General features: G+C 40.5%; 1 protein-coding gene across 5 annotated transcripts in view; it reads right to left on the bottom strand.

The window, feature by feature from the left end:
• The window catches only part of cfap36 (cilia and flagella associated protein 36), a 133105-nt gene that overhangs the window by 56536 nt on the left and 57472 nt on the right, over nt 1–19097 (bottom strand). For all 5 annotated transcript variants that reach the window (XR_015758453.1, XR_006312539.2, XM_043696015.2 and 2 more), the window contains one exon: nt 13762–13933. Coding sequence is in view for 3 of the 5 variants with exons in the window: in XM_043696015.2 (XP_043551950.2) it covers nt 13762–13933 (172 nt within the window). In the remaining 2 variants the exon portion in view is untranslated. The remainder of the gene's footprint in view (nt 1–13761; nt 13934–19097) is intronic.

Below are 19097 nucleotides of genomic sequence, written 5' to 3'. Positions count from 1 at the left end.
GAGTGATCAGAACCCCACAAAGATCAGCAAGGCAGCCTATCTGTGGAACCGCAGGAGATGGGGGAGATACTAAACAAGTATTTTGCATCAGTGTTTATTGTGGAAGAGGACTTGGAAGATACAGAATGTGGGGGAAATAGATGATGACATCTTGAAAAATGTCCATATTACAGAGAAGTTGCTGGATGTTTTAAAATACATAAAAGTGGATAAATCCCCAAGACCTGATCAGGTGTACCCTAGCACTCCATGGGAAGGATTGTTGGGACCCTTGCTGAGATATTTGGATCATCGATAGTCACAGGTGAGGTAGCAAAAGATTGGAGGTTGGTTAATGTGATGCCACTATTTAAGAAAGGTGGTAATGAAAATCCAGGGAACTATAGATCGGCGAGCCTGACATCGGTGGTGGGCAAGTTGTTGGAGGGAATCCTGAGGGACAGGATTTACATGTATTTGGATAAGCAAGAACAGATTAGGGATAGTCAACATGGCTCTGTGTGGGAAATCATGTCTCACTAACTTGATTAAATTTTTTGACGAAGTAATAAAGAGGATTGATGAGGGCAGAGCCATGCACGTAACCTATATGGACTTCAGTAAGGCGTTCGACAAGGTTCCTCATAATAGATTAGTTAGCAAGGTTACATCACATGGAATACAGGGAGAACTAGCCATTTGGATACAGAACTGGAAGACAGAGGGTGGTGGTAGACGGTTGCTTTTCAGACTGGAGGCCTGTGACCAGTGTATGCCCAAAGGATCCATGCAGGGTCCACTGCTTTTCGTCATTTATGTAAATGATTTGGATGTGAACATAGGAGGTATAGTTTGTAAGTTTGCAGATAACACCAAAATTGGAGGTGTAGTGGACAGTGAAAAACGTTACCTCAGAGTACAACAGGATCTTGATCAGATGGGCCAATGGGCTGAGGAGTGGCAGGTACAGTTGAATTTAGACAAATGCGAGGTACTGAATTTTGGAAAGGTAAATCAGGGCAGGACTTTTACACTTAATGGTAAGGCCCTGGGGAATGTTGTTGAACAAAGAGACCTTGGAGTGAAGATTCATATTCCCTTGAAACTGAAGTCACAGGTCGATAGGATAGTGAAGAAGGCATTTGGTATGCTTTCCTTTATTGGTAAGAGCATTAGGTATAGGAGTTGGGAGGTCATAATATTGTGTACAATTCTGGTCTCTGTCCTATAGGAAGGATGTTGTGAAACGTTACAAGGATATTGCCAAGTTTTGGAGGGTTTGAGGTATAGGGAGAGGCCTTACATGCTGAGGCTGTTTTCCCTGGAGCGTCAGAGGCTGAATGATGACTTTACGGGTTTATAAAATCACGAGGGGCATGGATAGGGTGAACAGACAAGGTCTATTCCCTGGGTTGGGGAAGTCCAGAACTAGAGGGCACAGGTTTAGGGTGAGGGGAGAAAGATTCAGCAGGGACCTAAGCTTAGGGCAACTTTTTCAAGCATGTATGGAATCAGCTGCCAAAGAAAGTGATGGAGGCTGGTACAATTACAACATTTAAAAGGCATCTGGATTGGTACCCGAATAGGAAGGGTTTAGAGGGAAATGGGCCAAGTGCTGGCAAATGGGACTAGATTAATTTAGGATATATGGTTGGCATGGACGAGTTGGATCGAAGGGTCTGTTTCCATTCTGTACATCTCTACGACTCTGTGACTTGAAAGAAACAGGCAACTTCAGCAATACCTTATTTTAAACAGCAAGAAGCAAAATTTTCATGGCACATCGTACTGTGCAGGCCCTATTTTTGTAAGAATTACAAAATTTTGGTGACATAGGACTGTATAGGATTTCTACACAAATTCCATTATTTTGTACAAGATTACATAATTGAAGCAGGTATAGTTGTCCCTGCATTCCTCATACTGTGAGGGGAGAAACTCCTAACCTTCACAGGAGTTTGGTACAGCCAGAAAATCCAAGTTCCAAACTTTATGACAAAATAGTAGGAATCCTACAAGAATAATTTTTCACTAAAAGCATTACTTATTACCGAAAGCTTCAGATTCCAGAAAGGCAAACAGCTTGATGGTGAATCTATCTCCCAGTTCATAGCAATTTTAAACAAGTTAGTAGAATATCATGAATGCAGAGACAACTTAAATGATCCTATCAGAGACAGACTGATGTGTGGTTTAAGATGTGAGACAATCCAGAAGAAATTACTGACAGAAAGGCCTAAAAAAAGCATATGAAATTGTAATCTCGGCAGAACTAACAGGCAAGGACGCTCAATGGCAAGAGCCCAGCCTCTGAGTCCAAACAGGGGCTATTATTAAAACATAACGGTCATTACTGGAGACACCAACTGATACTGATACTGGGTCATTCCCTTAATGAATGGCAAACCAGTAAGAATGGAGGTGGACACCGAGAAATGGCTTCATTGATACCTGAAAGTATGTATCAAAGCAGCTGAGTCACATTGTGTTGCAACCCGCAAAAATTGTACTAAGAACTTATTTGGTGAAGTGGTATCTTTAAGGAATTGTATGAATGTTCAGTAATTCAATCAATCAGAAGATTTGTCCATGCATGTTATCAAAGGAAATCTTCTAGCTCCAAAGGGAAGAACATGGTTGGAGATAACCAAACTCTATTGGGCTGAAGTAAATCATTTGTCAGATTCTGAGACTGAGCTAATCACAAATTCTAAAGAAACATTCCATTATTTTCAATGGGGACCTAGGAAGCTTTGACAAGGTCTCTGTCAAACTGAAAATCAAGGATGAGAATCAAACAAAATATTCCAAGTCTAGATCAGTGTGTTAGGCAATCAAAACAAAAAGTTGAAGCAAAATCAGAGAGGCTGGTCAAGTCAGGAGACCCTGAATCCGTGAGTGAGAGTGATTGGGCAATGCCTAGTATACCAGTGATGAATTAAAATGGATAGGTATGCATCTGGGGAGATCTTAACATCAGTATAAATCTGAGACTGCGTGCTGAGCAGTTTCTTTTGCCTATAATCAATGATCTATTTGCTGCATTAGCTGGAGGTCAGCTTCTTAGTAAAATGAACCTCGGTCAAGCTTATCTCCAGATGAACCTGAGAGATGCTAAGTCACAGAAATTCTTAATGATTGTTACATATAAACAACTATTCAAATACAAGAGACTTCCAACTGGAATTACATCAGCACCTGCATGATTCCAACGTGTCATTGAACAGATTTTAAGTAAAAACATGTGGTGCTGGAAAAGCACAGCAGGTCAGGCAGCATCTGAGAAGCAGGAGAGTCGACGTTTTGGGTATTAGCCCTTAATCAGCAATGTGGATAGGGAAGGGGGCTGACAGATGAATAAGGGAGTTGGGGTGGGCATGGGGGGAAGGTAGGTGGGATGGTGATAGGTGGATGCAGGTGGGAGGTAATTGTGATAGGTCAGTTTGGAAGGTGGAGCGGATAGGTGGGAAGGAAGATGGACAGGTAGGACAGGTCAAGGGGGCAGTGCCAAGTTGGAAGGGTAGGATCTGGGATGAGGTGGGGAGAGGGGACATTTGGAAACTGATGAAGTCAATGTTAATGCCATGTGGTTGTAGGGTCCTGAGATAGAAGATGAGGTGTTCTTCCTCCACTGGGCAGGTGGCATTGAAGGAGGCCCAGGATTTGCATGTCAATGGGAACGTGTGACAGGGGTGTTGAAGTAGTTGGTTATAGGGCAGTGGGGTTGTCTGGTGTGTGCGTACCAGAAATGTTCCCTGAACTGCTTCGTGAGTTGGCTCTTGTCTCCCCAATGTAGAAGACACCACATCCAGAACAACGGATGCAGTAAATGAGGTGGGTAGATGTTCAGGAAAATCTCCAATGGATTTGAAATTATCTTTTAGGGCCTTGGATAGAGGCGAGGGGCCAGTTGCGAGTGCAGATTTTGCACCTCGTGTGGTGGCAGGGGAAGGTGCCATGTGTAGAGGGTGGGTTGGGGGGGAACACAAATAGGTGTGGAGAGGGAAACATATTTTTGGTAGTGAAGTCTGACTGTAGGTTTCGAAAATGGCGGAGGATAATGTGCTGTATCCGGAGACCCATGGGGTGGAAGGTGAGAACCAGGCGGTTCTATCTTTGTTGCAGTTTGAGGTGTGGGTTCGAGGGTGGAGGTCCAGGAAGTTGAGGGGATGCGATGGAGGCATTGTGGATTACGTGGGAGGGGAAATTGTGGTCCTTGGAATAGGAGGACCTCCTATTTCAAGGACTGCAATTTCCCCTCCCAGGTGATCAACAATGCCCTCCATCGCATCTCTTCCACTTCCTGCACCTCTGCCCTTGAACCCTCCTCCTCCAACCGCAACAAGGATAGAATCTGCCTGATCCTCACCTTCATCCCATGAATCTTCAGATATAGCGTATTATCCTCCACCATTTTCACCACCTACACTCAGATCTCACCACCAAAATATATTTCCCTCTCCATCCATATTTGCGTTCAACAGAGACCATTCCCTCTGCGATGCTATTGTTACAGCCATGCCAACCATCAACTTACCCTCTACACCTGGCATCTTCCCCTGCCACCACACGAGTTGCAAAACCTGTGCCTACACCTCTCCCCTCACCTCCATCCAAGGCCCTAAAGGATCATTTCAAATCCATTGGAAATTTTCCTGCACATCTACCCACCTCATCTACTGCATCCATTACTCTCGATGTGATCTCTCTACATCAGGGAGACAGGTTGACAACTCGTAGAGTGGTTCAGGTAACGTCTTGGTCCGCACGTACCAATTCTTATTACCAATGCTTTACTTACATTGATTTTACTCAATCTCAGTTTCCCTGTAATATTAATTTGTTCGGAATTCCACTAAGCTATCTCCCCACCGCCCTCTGGCCAACCACTTCAATTCCACCTCACACTCCCCAAGGACAAGCAACTCCTGGGCCTCCTCCACTGCCAAATCAAAGCCACCCGCCAAATGGAGGAAAAATGGCTCACTATTTGCCTTGGGACCCTACAACCACATGGTATCAACACTGACTTCACCAGTTTCCAAATCTCCCCTCCCCTACCCCCATCTTATCCCAGATCCAACTCTCCCAACTTGGCACCATCCTCTTGACCTATCCTACCTGTCCATCTTCCTTCCCACCTATCCGTTCCACCTTCTGCAATGACCTATCATAATTACCTCCCACCTGTGTCCACCTATCACCATCCCACCTACCTTCCCCCTACCCCCACCCCAACCCCCTCATTCATCTCTTAGCCCCCTTCCCCTTTACATTGCTGATGAAGGGCTTATGCCCAAAACGTCAGGTCCCCTGTTCCTCAGATACTCTCTGACCTGCAGTGCTTTTCCAGCATCACACTTTTTGACTGACTCTCCAGAGTCTGCAGTCCTCACTTTCTCTGTTTTTAAGTGAATTGGAAGGAGTCCAGAGCTACATAGGTGGTACTTTAGTCATGGGGAGAAATGGAAAGGAACATCTCCACAATTCAGATGCTTCTCTGTAGAGGTTTGAAGATTATGGTCCAAGAGTGAGGAAAGACTGACAGAAATTTTTAAAATCGTCTATTCACTACTTAACCTATGTCATTGGTGCTAAGAGATGATACAAATCACCTTCAAAAGTAAAGATTGTAACTGAGTGTTGAAATTGAAGTTGAAGGCGTGTACTGTACTTTTAAGAGTGAGTGAAAGCTGGCAAGTCATGTCACAGAGTTTGCTGTAAAATTGAAAGATGTAACATTTTGGCTGTAACATAGATACCAGTTGTTTTCACATGAGTTCAAATTTAATTTGAATTCGAATTTTACTGTTTGACAACATTATACCAATGAGACGATCCAATGTTTGGGGGATAAAAACTGTCATTTTGGACAGTTAGCCAGAAAGAGCACTACCTGCCATTGCCAGACAAACTGCCTGAAAACACTCTCTATCAACAGTACCTTTTTCATATGAAGCACCTTTGCAGCAGATGACCAAAGATGACCCAGGGAAGACGGACACCAGAGATGACAGCCGCTGTCTGGTTCTGAAAAATTAAGTTTCTGTAAATTTAATAGGGGCTTTATTGGATCAGTATATTGTTATAGAATGGGAGGTAGATAACAAATATTTAAGAGAAAGGAGGCTTAGAGTTTAATGTTCATTTTAGAGTTAAAGAATAAAATTGATATTTTTTTTTAAGTAGTAGAATTTGGGTAATTCTCTGTCACTCATACTTTTAACAGATAATGAGGTGAGGTGAGCTTTTCTGTCTGTTTGGTTTAATTAGCAGAAGGCTTTACTGCCACATTGTAACACTGAATCATAAACACCTAAAAATATAAACTATAGTCATTTTTGGGTTTGCTAAATTACTATGGAAGGTATTTCTTTCCAACCTTGCAACCAGTCTTAAGTGATTACACAATTTATTATGCCAATAACAAGAATATGAAATGTGAAGATCAATATAAAAGGCCCTTTAAACAAGCCAAAGAGCATTTATTAAATGCAGAAATCCTGACAATTTTGACCCAAAGTTACCACTGCAATCAAACAAAGATAGCTTTTCTAGTAGTGAGCCATATTGCAGAGGTAGACATTGTTGCTATCAGCTCACACTTAGACAATTAAGTATCAGCAATCCAACTGACATGGGAATGCTCATGGGTTTTCTAGATTACCATTGCCAAAGGGTCCTTACTTCGAGCATGTGGATAGCACTGTGGTAATGGCAGGACAAGTTAAAAAGTACTCCAGAAATGATCCAAAACGATCAAATGTGTTGAATGTGATACTTCGCAGCAAGAACACAGGAACAATCGCAGAAATGAAGCAATATGAGGGAATGTAGGAACAGGAGTAGGCATTCCGCCCCTAAGCTTGTTCCTCCATTCGATGAGATCATGGCTCACTCAATATATCTACCATTGTTCCATATCCCTTAATGCCTTTGCTTAACAAAAGTTTATCTATTTCAGATTTAAAATTAACAACTGATCCAGCATTGACTGCTGTTTTTTGAAGAAGGTTCCAAGCACCTACCACCCTTATACATAGAAGTGCTTCCTAACATGTCTACTGAATGATCTGGCGCTAATTCTCAGACTAAGTCCCCTAGTTTTAGAATCCTCAACCAGTGAAGTTTAGTTTTGACTATTTTGTCTTTTCCTGTTAATATTGTGAAGACTTTGATCAGGTCACCCTTTAACCTTCTAAACTATACAGAAAACAGGCCTAATTGGTATAATTGCTCCTCACAGCTTAACCCCTGAAATCCAGTTAGCAGTCTTGTAAACCTACGTTGTACTCCCTCCAAGGCTAATATATCCATACAAAGTTGTGGTGCCAGATCTGCTCACTGTACTTCAATTGGCACCTAACCAGGGTTTTGTGTAACTTCTGCATCCTTGTACTCCAGTCCTCTAGATATAAAGGCCAGCATACCATTAGCTTTCTGCACTTGTTCATGACATTTTAAACATCTATGCACCTGAACCGCCAAGTCTCTTTGTACATTCACAGTATTTAACTTCACATCATCTAGAAGTAACCAGATGCATGCTTTCTCAGTCCAAAATGGATAATCTCACACTTGCTTACATTGAATTCCATCTGCTAGTTAAGCCCATTCACTACGTCTATCGATACCCCTTTGTAATTTTATACTATCATCATCTACACTGTCTACAATGCTGCCTAACTTTGCATCCGCAACTAATTTGGTTTTATGCCATTAGCCAAATCGGTAAAATAATGTGTATAAATTTGGCCTGAACATAAATCATTGTGGGAACCCACTGGTCACATCCTACCAATTTGAGTACCTATTAAGTACCTACTCAATCCATTTCCCAGCCATGTCAATAATTTTCTCTCAGTTTGGGCTTCTACATTAGTTAACAGTTTCTTATGTGGGACTTTATCAAATGAATTCTGGAAGTCGATATAAATGACATTCACAGACATCCCCTGTGCACTGTCTGTGTCACCTATTCTCACAATTCAATGGAGGTTTGTTAGGCATGACCTAACTGTCATGATTCCATGTTAGCTCTCCCTGATTAACTAAAAATGTTCAAAGAATTCAGTTACTTCATTCTTGATTATAGATTCCAACAATTTCCCACCACATATTTTAGGCTAACTGGTCTGTAATTCCCAGGTTTTCCTCTTTCGCCTTTCTAAAATGCAGGAACAGGAGTAACCAGGGAACTCTGAAAGATTATAGTTAGGGTGTCTAAAATGTGCTCTCATACTTCCTTTAACACCTTTGCATGGAAGAATCAGCTCCTGGGGATTTATCACTCTTCAATTCCATTAATTTCCTTATTACTGATGCTTTACTTACATTAATTTTATTCAATCTCAGTTTCCCTTTAATAGTAACTTCCTCGGACTTCTACTAAGCTATCCCTTTTCTATCGTAAATACGGAGGCAAAGTAATTATTCAACATGTCTGCCATTTCCCCATAGTTATTAAGAGTATTCTCACTTTCAGTCTTTAGTGGGCCAACATGTTATACGGAAGCTAGAACTATCTGTATAAACAGGACATCTCCTATGAGGAATGAAAGTCATCATTAGTGTGCCCTCTCATTTCCTTACTGGCTGGATAAGCCTCTAAAGTCCGTGAACAGCAGCAACTTGCAGTAACAGAAGTCGGTGCCACAATGCGCAGAATATTGGAGCAGGTGCACATTTGCAGCTTCGAGGAAATGATGGTCATCGTTCCATCACAATTCAATCAACTATACATTCCACATTGGTCATAGAAAAGAATCCATATATTGCGCTTTTTACATAGCGATGTTTTCATAGTGGTTGACACACGTACTAAATGGCCTGAAATGATCATCATGAAGAGGACTGCTTCAGAGAATACCATTGAAAGACCAGAGGAGATCTTTGTGTGGTTTGGTTATCCAAAACAACTTATTAGTGATAATAGTCCACAGGTCTTATCACAAGAGTTTACAGACTAGAAGTAATCTGTACAAGAAGTACAGGTCTTATCACAACAGTTTACAGACTAGAAGTAATCTGTACAAGAACAATAGATTGTACCTGAATTGGAAGGGGACTAATATATTGGCAGAGAGATTTGCTGGAGCTGCTTGGGAGAATTTAAGTAGCAAGGTGGAGAAAGTGAGGAAAGCGATCAGTCTGACACTGGTACAGTTGAGAAAAGGAGCAAGTCAAACAGTCAGTGCAGGCAGGAACAAAGCAGAGAAAGAGGTAGGACTGATAAATTAAACTGTATTTATTTTCAATACAAGAGGCCTAACAGGGAAGGCAGATTAACTCAGGGCGTGGCGAGGAACATGGGACTGGATATCAGAGCAATTACAGAGACTTGGCTCAGGAATAGACAGGGAGAAAGTGAGGACTGCAGATGCTGGAGACCAGAGTTGAAAAGTGTGGTGCTGGAAAAGCGCAGCAGGCCAGGCAGCATCCGAGGAGCAGGAGAATCAACGTTTCGGGCATAAGCCCTTCTTCAGGAATAGACAGGACTGGCAGCTTAATATTCCAAGATACAAATGCTACAGGAAGGATAATGGAGGGTGGCAAGAGAGGAGGGGAGTGGCATTTTTGAGAAAGGATAGCATTGCTGTTGTACGTAGGGAGGATATTCCTGGGAATACATCCAGGGAAGTTATTTGGGTGGAACTGAGAAATGAGAAAGAGATAATCACCTAATTGGGATTGTATTATAGACCCCCCAATAGTCAGCAGGAAATTGAGAAACAAATTATTAAGGAGATCTCAGCTATCTGTAAGAATAAAACGGTGGTCATGGTAGGGGATTGTAACTTTCCAAACATTGACTTGGACTAACATAGTGTTAAGGGTTTAGATGGAGAGGAATTTGTTAAGTGTGTACAAGAAAATATTCTAATTCAGTGTGTGGTTGTACCGACTAGAGAAGGCGCAAAACGTGACCTAGTCTTGGGAAATACAGCAGGGCAAAGATTGAGATGTCGGGGTGGGGGGGGAGCACTTTGGGGCCAGTGACCATAATTCTATTAGTTTTAAAATAGTGATGGAACAGGACAAACAGGATCTAAAGTTGAAGTTTTAAATTGGAGGAAGGCCAATTTTGACAGTATTAGGCAAGAACTTTCAAACGTTGATTGGGAGCGGATGTTCACAGGTAAAGAAATGGATGAAAAATGGGAAGACTTCAAAAACGACATAACGAGAGTCCAGAGACAGTTTATTTCTGTAGGGTGAATGGCAAGGCTGGTTAGGTGGAGGGAATACTGGATAACTAGAGAAATTGAGATTTGGTTAAGAAAAAGAAGGAACCATATGTCAGGTATAGACAGCAGAGATTGAGTCAATCCTTAGAAGAGTATAAAGGCAGTAGGAGTATACTTAAGAGGGAAATCAGGAGGGCAAAAAGGGGACATGAGATAGCTTTGGCAAATAGGGTCAAGGAAAATCCAAAGGGATTTTATAAATACATTAAGGACAAAAGGGTAACTAGGGACAGAATAGGGCCCCTCAAAGATCAGCAAGGCAGCCTATGTGTGAAATCGCAGGAGAAGGGGGGAGATACTAAACGAGTATTTTTCATCAGTGTTTACTGTAGAGAAGGACATGGAAGATACAGATTGTGGGGAAATAGATGATAATATCTTGAAAAATGTCCATATTACCGAGGAGGTGGTGCTAGATATCTTAAGGTGGCTAAATCCCCAGGATCTGATCAGGCGTACCTCAATATCTGTGGGAAGCTAGGGAAGTGGTTGCATTGCAGGAAGACTGGATGTTGGCTAATGTGGTGCCACTATTTAAGAAAAGTTGTAAGCAAAAGCCAGGTGAGACTGACATCAATGGTGGACAAGTTGTTGGAGAGAATCATGAGTGACAGGATTTACATTTGGAAAGGCAAGAACTGATTCAGGATAGTTAACATGGCTTTGTACCTGGGAAATCATGTCTCACTAACTTGATTGAGTTTTTTGAAGAAGTAACAAAGAGGACTGATGAGGGCAGAGCACTGGACGTGATCTATATGGACTTCAGCAAGGCGTTTGACAATGTTCCTCATGGTAGACTGCTTAGCAAGGTTAGATTTCATGGAATACAGAGAAAATTAGCCATTTTGATACAGAACTGGCTCAAAGGTACAAGACAGAGGATGGTGGTGGAGGGTTGCTTTTCAGACTGGAGGCCTGTGACCAGTGGTGTGCCACAAGAATTGGTGTTGGGTCCACTGCTTATCATCATTTATATAAATGATTTGGATGTGACCATAGGAGGTATAAGTTAGTAAGTTTGCAGATGACACCAAAATTGGAGGTGTAGTGGACAGTGAAACAACACAGTGGGATCTTGATCAATTTGGCCAATGGGTCGAGGAGTGGCAGAAGGAGTTTAATTTAGCTAAATGTGAGGTGCTGCATTTCGCAAAGGCAAATCAGAGCATGGCTTATACACTTAATCGTAAGGTCTGGGGAAGGTTGCTGAACAAAGAGATCTTGGAGTTTTTCATTCCTTGAAAGTGGAGTCTCAGGTAGATAGGATAGTGAAGATGGCGTTTGGTATGCTTTCCTTTATTGGTCAGAGCATCGAGTGTAGGAGTTGGGAGGTCATGAGGACATTGGTTAGGCCACTTTTGGAACATTGTGTGCAATTCTGGTTTGCCCTCCTATCGGAAGGATGTTGTGGAACTTGAAAGGGTTCAGAAAGAATTTACAACGATGTTGCCAGTATTGGAGGATTTGAGCTACATGAAGAGGCTGAATAGGCTGGGGTTGTTTTCCTTGGAGGGTTGGAGGCAGAGGGGTGATCTTATAGAAGTTTATAAAATCCTGAGGGCATGGAGAGGGTATATAGACAAGGTCCTCTCTCTGGGGTGGGGGAGTCAAGAAATAGAGGGCATAGGTTTAAGGTGAGAGGGGAAAAATTTAAAGGGGACCTAAGTAACAACATTTTCATACAGAGAGTGGTACATGTATGGAAGGGCCAGAGGATGTGGTGGTGGCTGGTACAATTACAAGATTTAAAAGGCATCTGGATGGGTATATTAATAGGAAGGGTTTAGAGGAATATGGGCCAAATGCTGGCAAATGTGACTAGATTTGTTTATAATATCTGGTCGGCATGGACGGGTTTGACTGAAGGATCTGTTTCCGTGCTATATATCCTAATGACTCTATGACTCGAAGTCTAAACGTTTTGGAGAGTTAGACATTTTTAAAAAATTTCTTCTATTTTAAATTTTCAAAGTTTAATAAATTGCCTTCATCAGTATAACTCAGTATTTTTTTTTAACTATTTAAAATCTGAGAAACAACAAAGTTAGCTAATTAGTATCATAAGAAAAGCCATGATCTTATGTTCCTCAATTAAAACATTCACAAATACACTACACTTTTCAAAAAGTCACTTTTTGTAATAATCCTTTCTGTGAAATATGGTCAATTGTTCCAACATGACAGTACACAATTTCCTTCCTACCCAAACTGAAATGAGAAAAAGAAATAGAAACATCAAAACAGATAAAGGTGAACAGACTGTTGGAAATCAGGAGCTAACCAGAGAAGTGCATACAAACAGGGTTACCAGGAAGAGAATGAGCATGGGCAAGGTAGACATTAATTAGTCTTAACTTCTACATAGCACATTGAAGTTTCAAGAAGCTTTAAATAATTTGATGTTTGTTGCCAAATTAATTGGGGTTAAAAGAGGGTTCAGCTCAGCATTTGTTCTATGTACAATTCTTGAAAACATTTCTTAACACTTGTTAATGTGCTCAAATTAGATCTTGTGGTGACAAATACAGATTCTCGAGATTGAAACAAAAGTAGAAACAAAACTCTATTGTAAGGTAAGGTCAGAAACAATGTTCAAGCACAAACTGGTAGTGCCATATTGAACAAGGTGCTGGGCTGATTGCGATAATTAATGGTTCGGAATACTCCAAGACTATTTTGTATAATATGTATGATTTTATACAAGTAACTGCTCAGTAGCCAGTAGATATGTAAAAGCTTTGGTACAAAAGAACCTATTGCCTGAAATTAACCTGTTATTAGTTTCTGTCAGTATTATCAGTCAACAGGCTTCATATACTGGCTTTTAGGCTTGTTTGTAGAAGTGACACTAAGAACACCACGCTTTGTGGTTAAATGTGTATTGTAGACCAGGATCAGTCCAGATTCAATCAATGGTCTATGTGATGCTGTTACCATGCACTTGCACAGTTAATTTGGAGATCTGAAAGTTATTATCAGTGATATTCTGCACAACCACAGCTTTTACTGACGGAATCTATACAGACATTACTTTATTGTCATAAACCCAGGATAATAAACATTGCAAAGGCATCAAAACACTCAGGTAGACAAATCAGGAGTAAGTTAATTCTCAATAGATAGTAGTAATAAATGCTACTCAAAATTGACCCGAAAAGTTAATTTTATAAGTGTGGAATCTCATCTTTAAAAAAATTAATGTTTCAGATTTGTTTACATGCTTCAATGCGGATTCTTTAAATTCACCAGGTGAAGAACCTCCATACTGTTCACAAATATCACATATCATCTGTAGAGGGCTCCATATTAGATTAGATGTCTGAAACCAGAAATCTTTGCTGAAAGACTATGAACAGCATCTGGACAATCATATCTGAAATAAATAATGAAGTCCATTCCTTTGATACTCAGCCCAGAATTCGGGTTTATAATCCTATTCAATATTACAACAGAATTTCTAAATGTTGAAACTTAGATGTAGAGGATGGCATTTTATCACAAATTTAAGTACCATCTTAAATGATTTTATTACCCGTTGTAAATTTTCCTTTCCTTGTTCGTGTTGTCTGGAAAGCCGAGCTTCCTCCTGTTGTGCATTCTCCACAATTGCTTTCTCTAAGTCACTTTGTGTTGATCCAGCTTTGGCTCCTGCCTCAGTAGCATATCTCTTTGCTACCTCCCGTTCATACTCATCTTTTGATTGTCTGATGAACGCATGAAAATGCATATGTCAAAAAAAAAATGCAGATTACTGAGGTAGCAGTTGTTGCCAAACATCAAATTAGGTTTTCAACAAGGCATTTAAGTCTTGCGGATGGGAAGAATGAAATTGCAAAGGATTTTCATCCTGTGCTTTATGGCTTCCACCTGGATTGTACAAATAATACATCAAATTCAGTTTTTGACAGAAGACATCAAAAATAGTAAGAGTTAAACATGAAAAAAAGATTTACACTTTTGTCTTTAGGGCACGAGATTTTTCAAAATAATTCTTCTCTAGGATACCTAAATATTGAAATGGGCCAAATTTTATATGGCCAAATCCCAACATTGAGCAAATCCATCTGGCGGCTGAAAATATAGGTAGGGACACAGTAATTTAAACTACCCAGTTGATTCTCTCCAGCCATTTCAACCAGTGCAGAAAAAGTGGAAGATTACAACCTGACAGATATCGAAAGTGACACCAGGTTCAGCCCTTAAATAACTGCCTCAATTTTAAATTTTACTGAGTTTTGTTGTTTACACTTAGCATTATTGCTGGTCAGCATTTATGGACTGTTTCTAGTAATCCTTGAGAAGGTGGTGGTCAGCTGCCTTAGAATCATAGAAGAATCAAAAAATCCCTACAGTGTGGAAACAGGTCATTTGGCACATCGAGTCCATACCGACTCTCTGAAAAGCATCCCATCCAAACCCACCCCTCTACACGATCCCTGTAACCCCACATTTCCCATGACTAATCCACTTAGCCTGCACATTACTGGATACTGTAGGTAATTTAGCATTGGCAATCCACATAACCTGCACATCTTTGGACTGTGGGAGGAAACCGGGGCCACCTGGAGGAAACCCACACAGACACAAGGAGAATGTGCAAATTCCACACAGTTACCCAAGGGTGGAATCAAACCCAGGTCTCTGGTGCTGTGAGGCAGCAGTGTTAACCATTGAATCACAGTGCTGCCTTGAACTGCTGCAGTCCATGTGTTTTAGGTTGACTCACAATGCACTTAGGGAGAAAATTCCAAGATTTTGACCCATCGACAGTGAAGGAACAGCAATATATCTTCAAGTCAAGATGGTGAATGGCTTGGAGGGGAACTTGGGCAATGTTCCCATGTATCTGCTGCCCTTGTCCTTCTAGATGGAAGTAGTCTTGAGTTTGGAAGATGCTGTCGAAAGACCTTTGGTGAATTTCACTGAGTTAAAGATCTTCAGTAAGGTGGGTGGATACATGAAGCCTGCATGAAACTTGAGGAGGAACTCTTTTGTGGAGTTAGGAATCTTTTAGTAAGTATGTTTAAAAGATGTTGCCAACTTCAAATCTCTTAGTTAGATGAAGGATTTTTGTTTGCATTAAATGATTGATAGTAATGAAGAGCATTCTGTAAGAATATGACCTTCAGGATAAACTGAAGATTTTGACTCTTTCAATAGTTGGTGACATTGATTTTTTTAAAAATTCATTCATAGGATGAGGGTGTCATTGGCTAGGCCAGCATTTATTGCCCAGTCCCTAACTGCCCAGAGGGCAGTTATGCATCAACCACACTTCTGTGGGTCTGCAGTCACATGTAGGCCAGACCAGGTGAGGATGGCAGATTTCCTTCTCTAAAGGATATTAATGAACCAACTTCCAATTCTGACAACTGGAAACAGTTTCATGGTCACCATTAGTCTCTTATTTCCAGATTATTCTCGGAATTCAAATTCCACCATTTGCCATGGTGAGATTTGAATCTGGGTCCCCAGAATCTTACTGGGTCTCTGAATTAATAGTCCAGTGATAATACCACTAGGCTATCGCCTTCCGACCTATTCCACCCCGCAACAGTGGGGGGGCTTATTGCAAGGTTTTCAATAGGTCACCGAGGATGGTTCAGGTTTTACTGACGAGCAGTTGAAAGGTTATATGCAGTCAGTGAAGATGTCAGACAGAGACAGAAGTAGACACCTTCTTAGGAATTCTGGAGTTAGTGTACCACTGAGAAGGCTGTTAAAATATATATGTTCTATGTAGGCGATTGGGGAAGGGGGGGTGTCAAGAACAGTAAGAATGGCTCTGTGTTGTTATAACTCAGGAAAAGGTTCCATGTAATAATAGATACTTAATTGTTGGAGTCAGGACACAAGGTAGACCTGGGGAACTGAGAAGTGAAAGGGTGCCTACTCTTTGTTAGTGGAAGACTGATAGATTTATGAGTACCAAAGAGCAGCAATTTTTTTTTAACCATGTAATATTTCTGATTGACAATTTTTTGATCTACGGAGAGTTTTTTTCCTCAAGTGGAGCTTGAATGATTGATTGCTTATTTAATAACTGCACATGCACTTGAAAGAATTCCCAGTGTTAATATATGATTAATGATCTCTGTCTACTGGGGATAATAGAGTACTAAATTTTGTAAGCTGTTGAGACTCTTTGGCTAAGTGGACAAACCAAAAGCTCTGCTTCATGTTGAGCTTTGAAAAATACTTTGCACCAGTAAACTCAAGGTTTAACTCAAAGGTGAGATCATATGCAGACAAATGCTTCAGGCCACTGAATGAAGGTGTTACATTTGTTACTTCCTATTCACTGGAACTGTTCCAGCATCGAAGGAATTTTTGAAGATTACAACCAATGCCTCTACAATGTCTTTTGAACCCAAATCTACTAAACGTACAATATCTCCAATTTCAAAATGACTATTGGCTCTCCTCACAACTGCATATTTAAAGTTAAAGAAATTTTTTTCTTCACAAAGTTTGTGTAACATCAAAGTACATGGGCTTATTCTGATTTTATTGGAAGATTATGGAAGACTACAATGTTATATAAAGACAATATCTTTTTATTTTTCTGCATTTTCGATTGTGGGTTGAAATGGGAGAAGACATGTTCTAAAAACCAAGGCTTGTTGAGGTGCTGACGCACTTTTTGAAAGCAAGTAGAGTGAAACTCATTGCAAATGTTATTTACACAGCTGCTGGTTCAAGCAGTAGTGAATGGTTTGCAGATGAGCTAGAGCCAAGGGCTGTGTACAAATGGAAATTCAACTGGCAAATAGCTGACTGGTCTGTGGATTAGTATCCAATTATCAATGACAAAGGCCCTTCTGCCTACCAATAATGTGATCAGCTTCCAGGCCTGCGAACAAGCTAGTAAGAAGCCACCTGCTCTCTAATCCCAGGAGCTGTCTCTCTCTGTAGTAATAAACACTTCAAGGTTGAAAAAAAGTTTATTTTTCCTTCACCTGTTGCTGTAAGATATGACTTTTAATTAATAAGTTAGAGACTTTTTTAAATGTGAACCAGTCATCAGTGTCTCCTGCAAACAAGTGAAAGCATCTGGAGATAGAAATTATCTGTGCATAGGAACCATGAAATTGCCTTCCCAGTGTTTCCCTCTGCTCATAACACCCACCATTTTTCCCGCCTGTGCCTGTCTGTATGTGTGTAAAGGGAGTGAAATGTGCACAAAGTGCTCCAATTGGGGCAATATAAAATATGACCAGGCCAATACAACAATTCCAAAAACAATATCAATAATAAGCAGGCAATTCAGGCTCTCTTAAGGTTGCTGCCATAAATTTGGAAGTTCCCATTTATTTATAATTGTTCCTAGCAGCTGACTGCAAGTGTGAATCTTCACACTTAGATTCATACTTTTACAGTTTATTTATTTTCGTAAAATTGGCAGCTATTAAATTATTCTGTGGAACGAATGAAAATCTAAACTTTCTATTTATATGCATGCAAACAGCCAAAAGGAACTAGCCATTTGAGAAAATAACTCATTTCAATCTTGCCTAACATTTGAGAAAATGTAATCATTAGCTTCAGCAAATCGCAGATACAATGGCAACGTTTAAGAGGTATTTAGACAGACACATGAACAGGCAGAGAATACAGGAATATTGACCATGTGCAAGTAGATCAATTTAGCTTAGAAAAGCACCATGGTCAGTATAAACATGGTAGGTGAAGGGCCTTTTCCTGCGTTGTACTGTTTTATGTTTTATATCAATTTTTTACTTAAGACCATAGTGTAGGAGAAATAGTACACCATGTGGTTCAGCCATGTGTATGTTTTTAAGATGAGAGGAGAAAAATTAAAGAGGGACCTGAGGGGGAACCTTTTCCACAAACAGGGTGGAATGCAGGAATGGTAGATGCAGATACAGTTACAACATTTAAAAGACATTTGGACAGCTACATGAATGGGAAAAATTTAGATGGATATGGGCCAAACACAGGCAAGTGGGACAAGTTTAGTTTGGGAAACTTAGTTGGCATGAACAAGTTGGACCAAAGTATCTGTTTCCGTGCTTTATTCAACAAGGTCATTGTTAATCTGATCCTTAATTCCACTTTCTTTCCTTTTTCTTACAACCCTTGAATTCCTTACTGTTTAAAAATCTGTTTAGACCAGCCTTGAATATACTTAGTAACTCCTATGTAACACAATGCAAGTCTTTTAACAATTTAACCCTAAATATTGATACTAATTACTCAGATGGATAAATCTTAAATCATCCAATAAAATGCTTATCATTGCTAAAATCTGCTTACATTTCATGGCACACATAATTATTTTACTATTCTAGATATATTACCACCATTTTGGTCATCAAAATGATCAATTCTAATCTTGTGACACAATTGATAGCAACACCTCTGAAATTCCAACTCAGTAACTGTGTTTTAACTCACAGGGAGAAGCAACAGCAGGCACCCCAGCAGCTTCTTCTCAGAACACTCCAAAGGTGCCCTACAAGCTTTAGCAGCTCAGACCAAGGAGGGTGAACCCGCCTCTGTGAAGGAAATTCTCAGCAGGCTGTGCCCTCAAAGTCTATGTCAAGGGACATCTGTCGAAGACTTCAAAGTCAGCAAGGGTAGACAAGTCAGCAGGATTGCTCAACACCAGTGTGGAAGTTGAGCAGTGAGAATGTAAAATAAATCTTCCAAGGGCTCATTCAGGACATGGATTTTCAATTATTGGATATTTGTTTTTCTATTTACTCATGAGTCGTAAGCATTGCTTGTTAACTAGCTAGCCGGTATTTATTGCCTATCCCTCATTGTCCTTGGGAAAGCGGTGGTGACCTGTCTTCTTGAACTACTGCAGTTCCTCCAACTCACAATGCCCTTAGGGAGAGAATT

Source organism: Chiloscyllium plagiosum, unplaced genomic scaffold (assembly GCF_037043375.1).
Source record: "Chiloscyllium plagiosum isolate Xiang-an unplaced genomic scaffold, Cpla_swu_hap1 HiC_scaffold_10, whole genome shotgun sequence".
In the NCBI taxonomy this organism is placed as follows: Eukaryota; Metazoa; Chordata; class Chondrichthyes; order Orectolobiformes; family Hemiscylliidae; genus Chiloscyllium; species Chiloscyllium plagiosum.
This window is presented reverse-complemented; position numbering and strand designations above follow the sequence as displayed.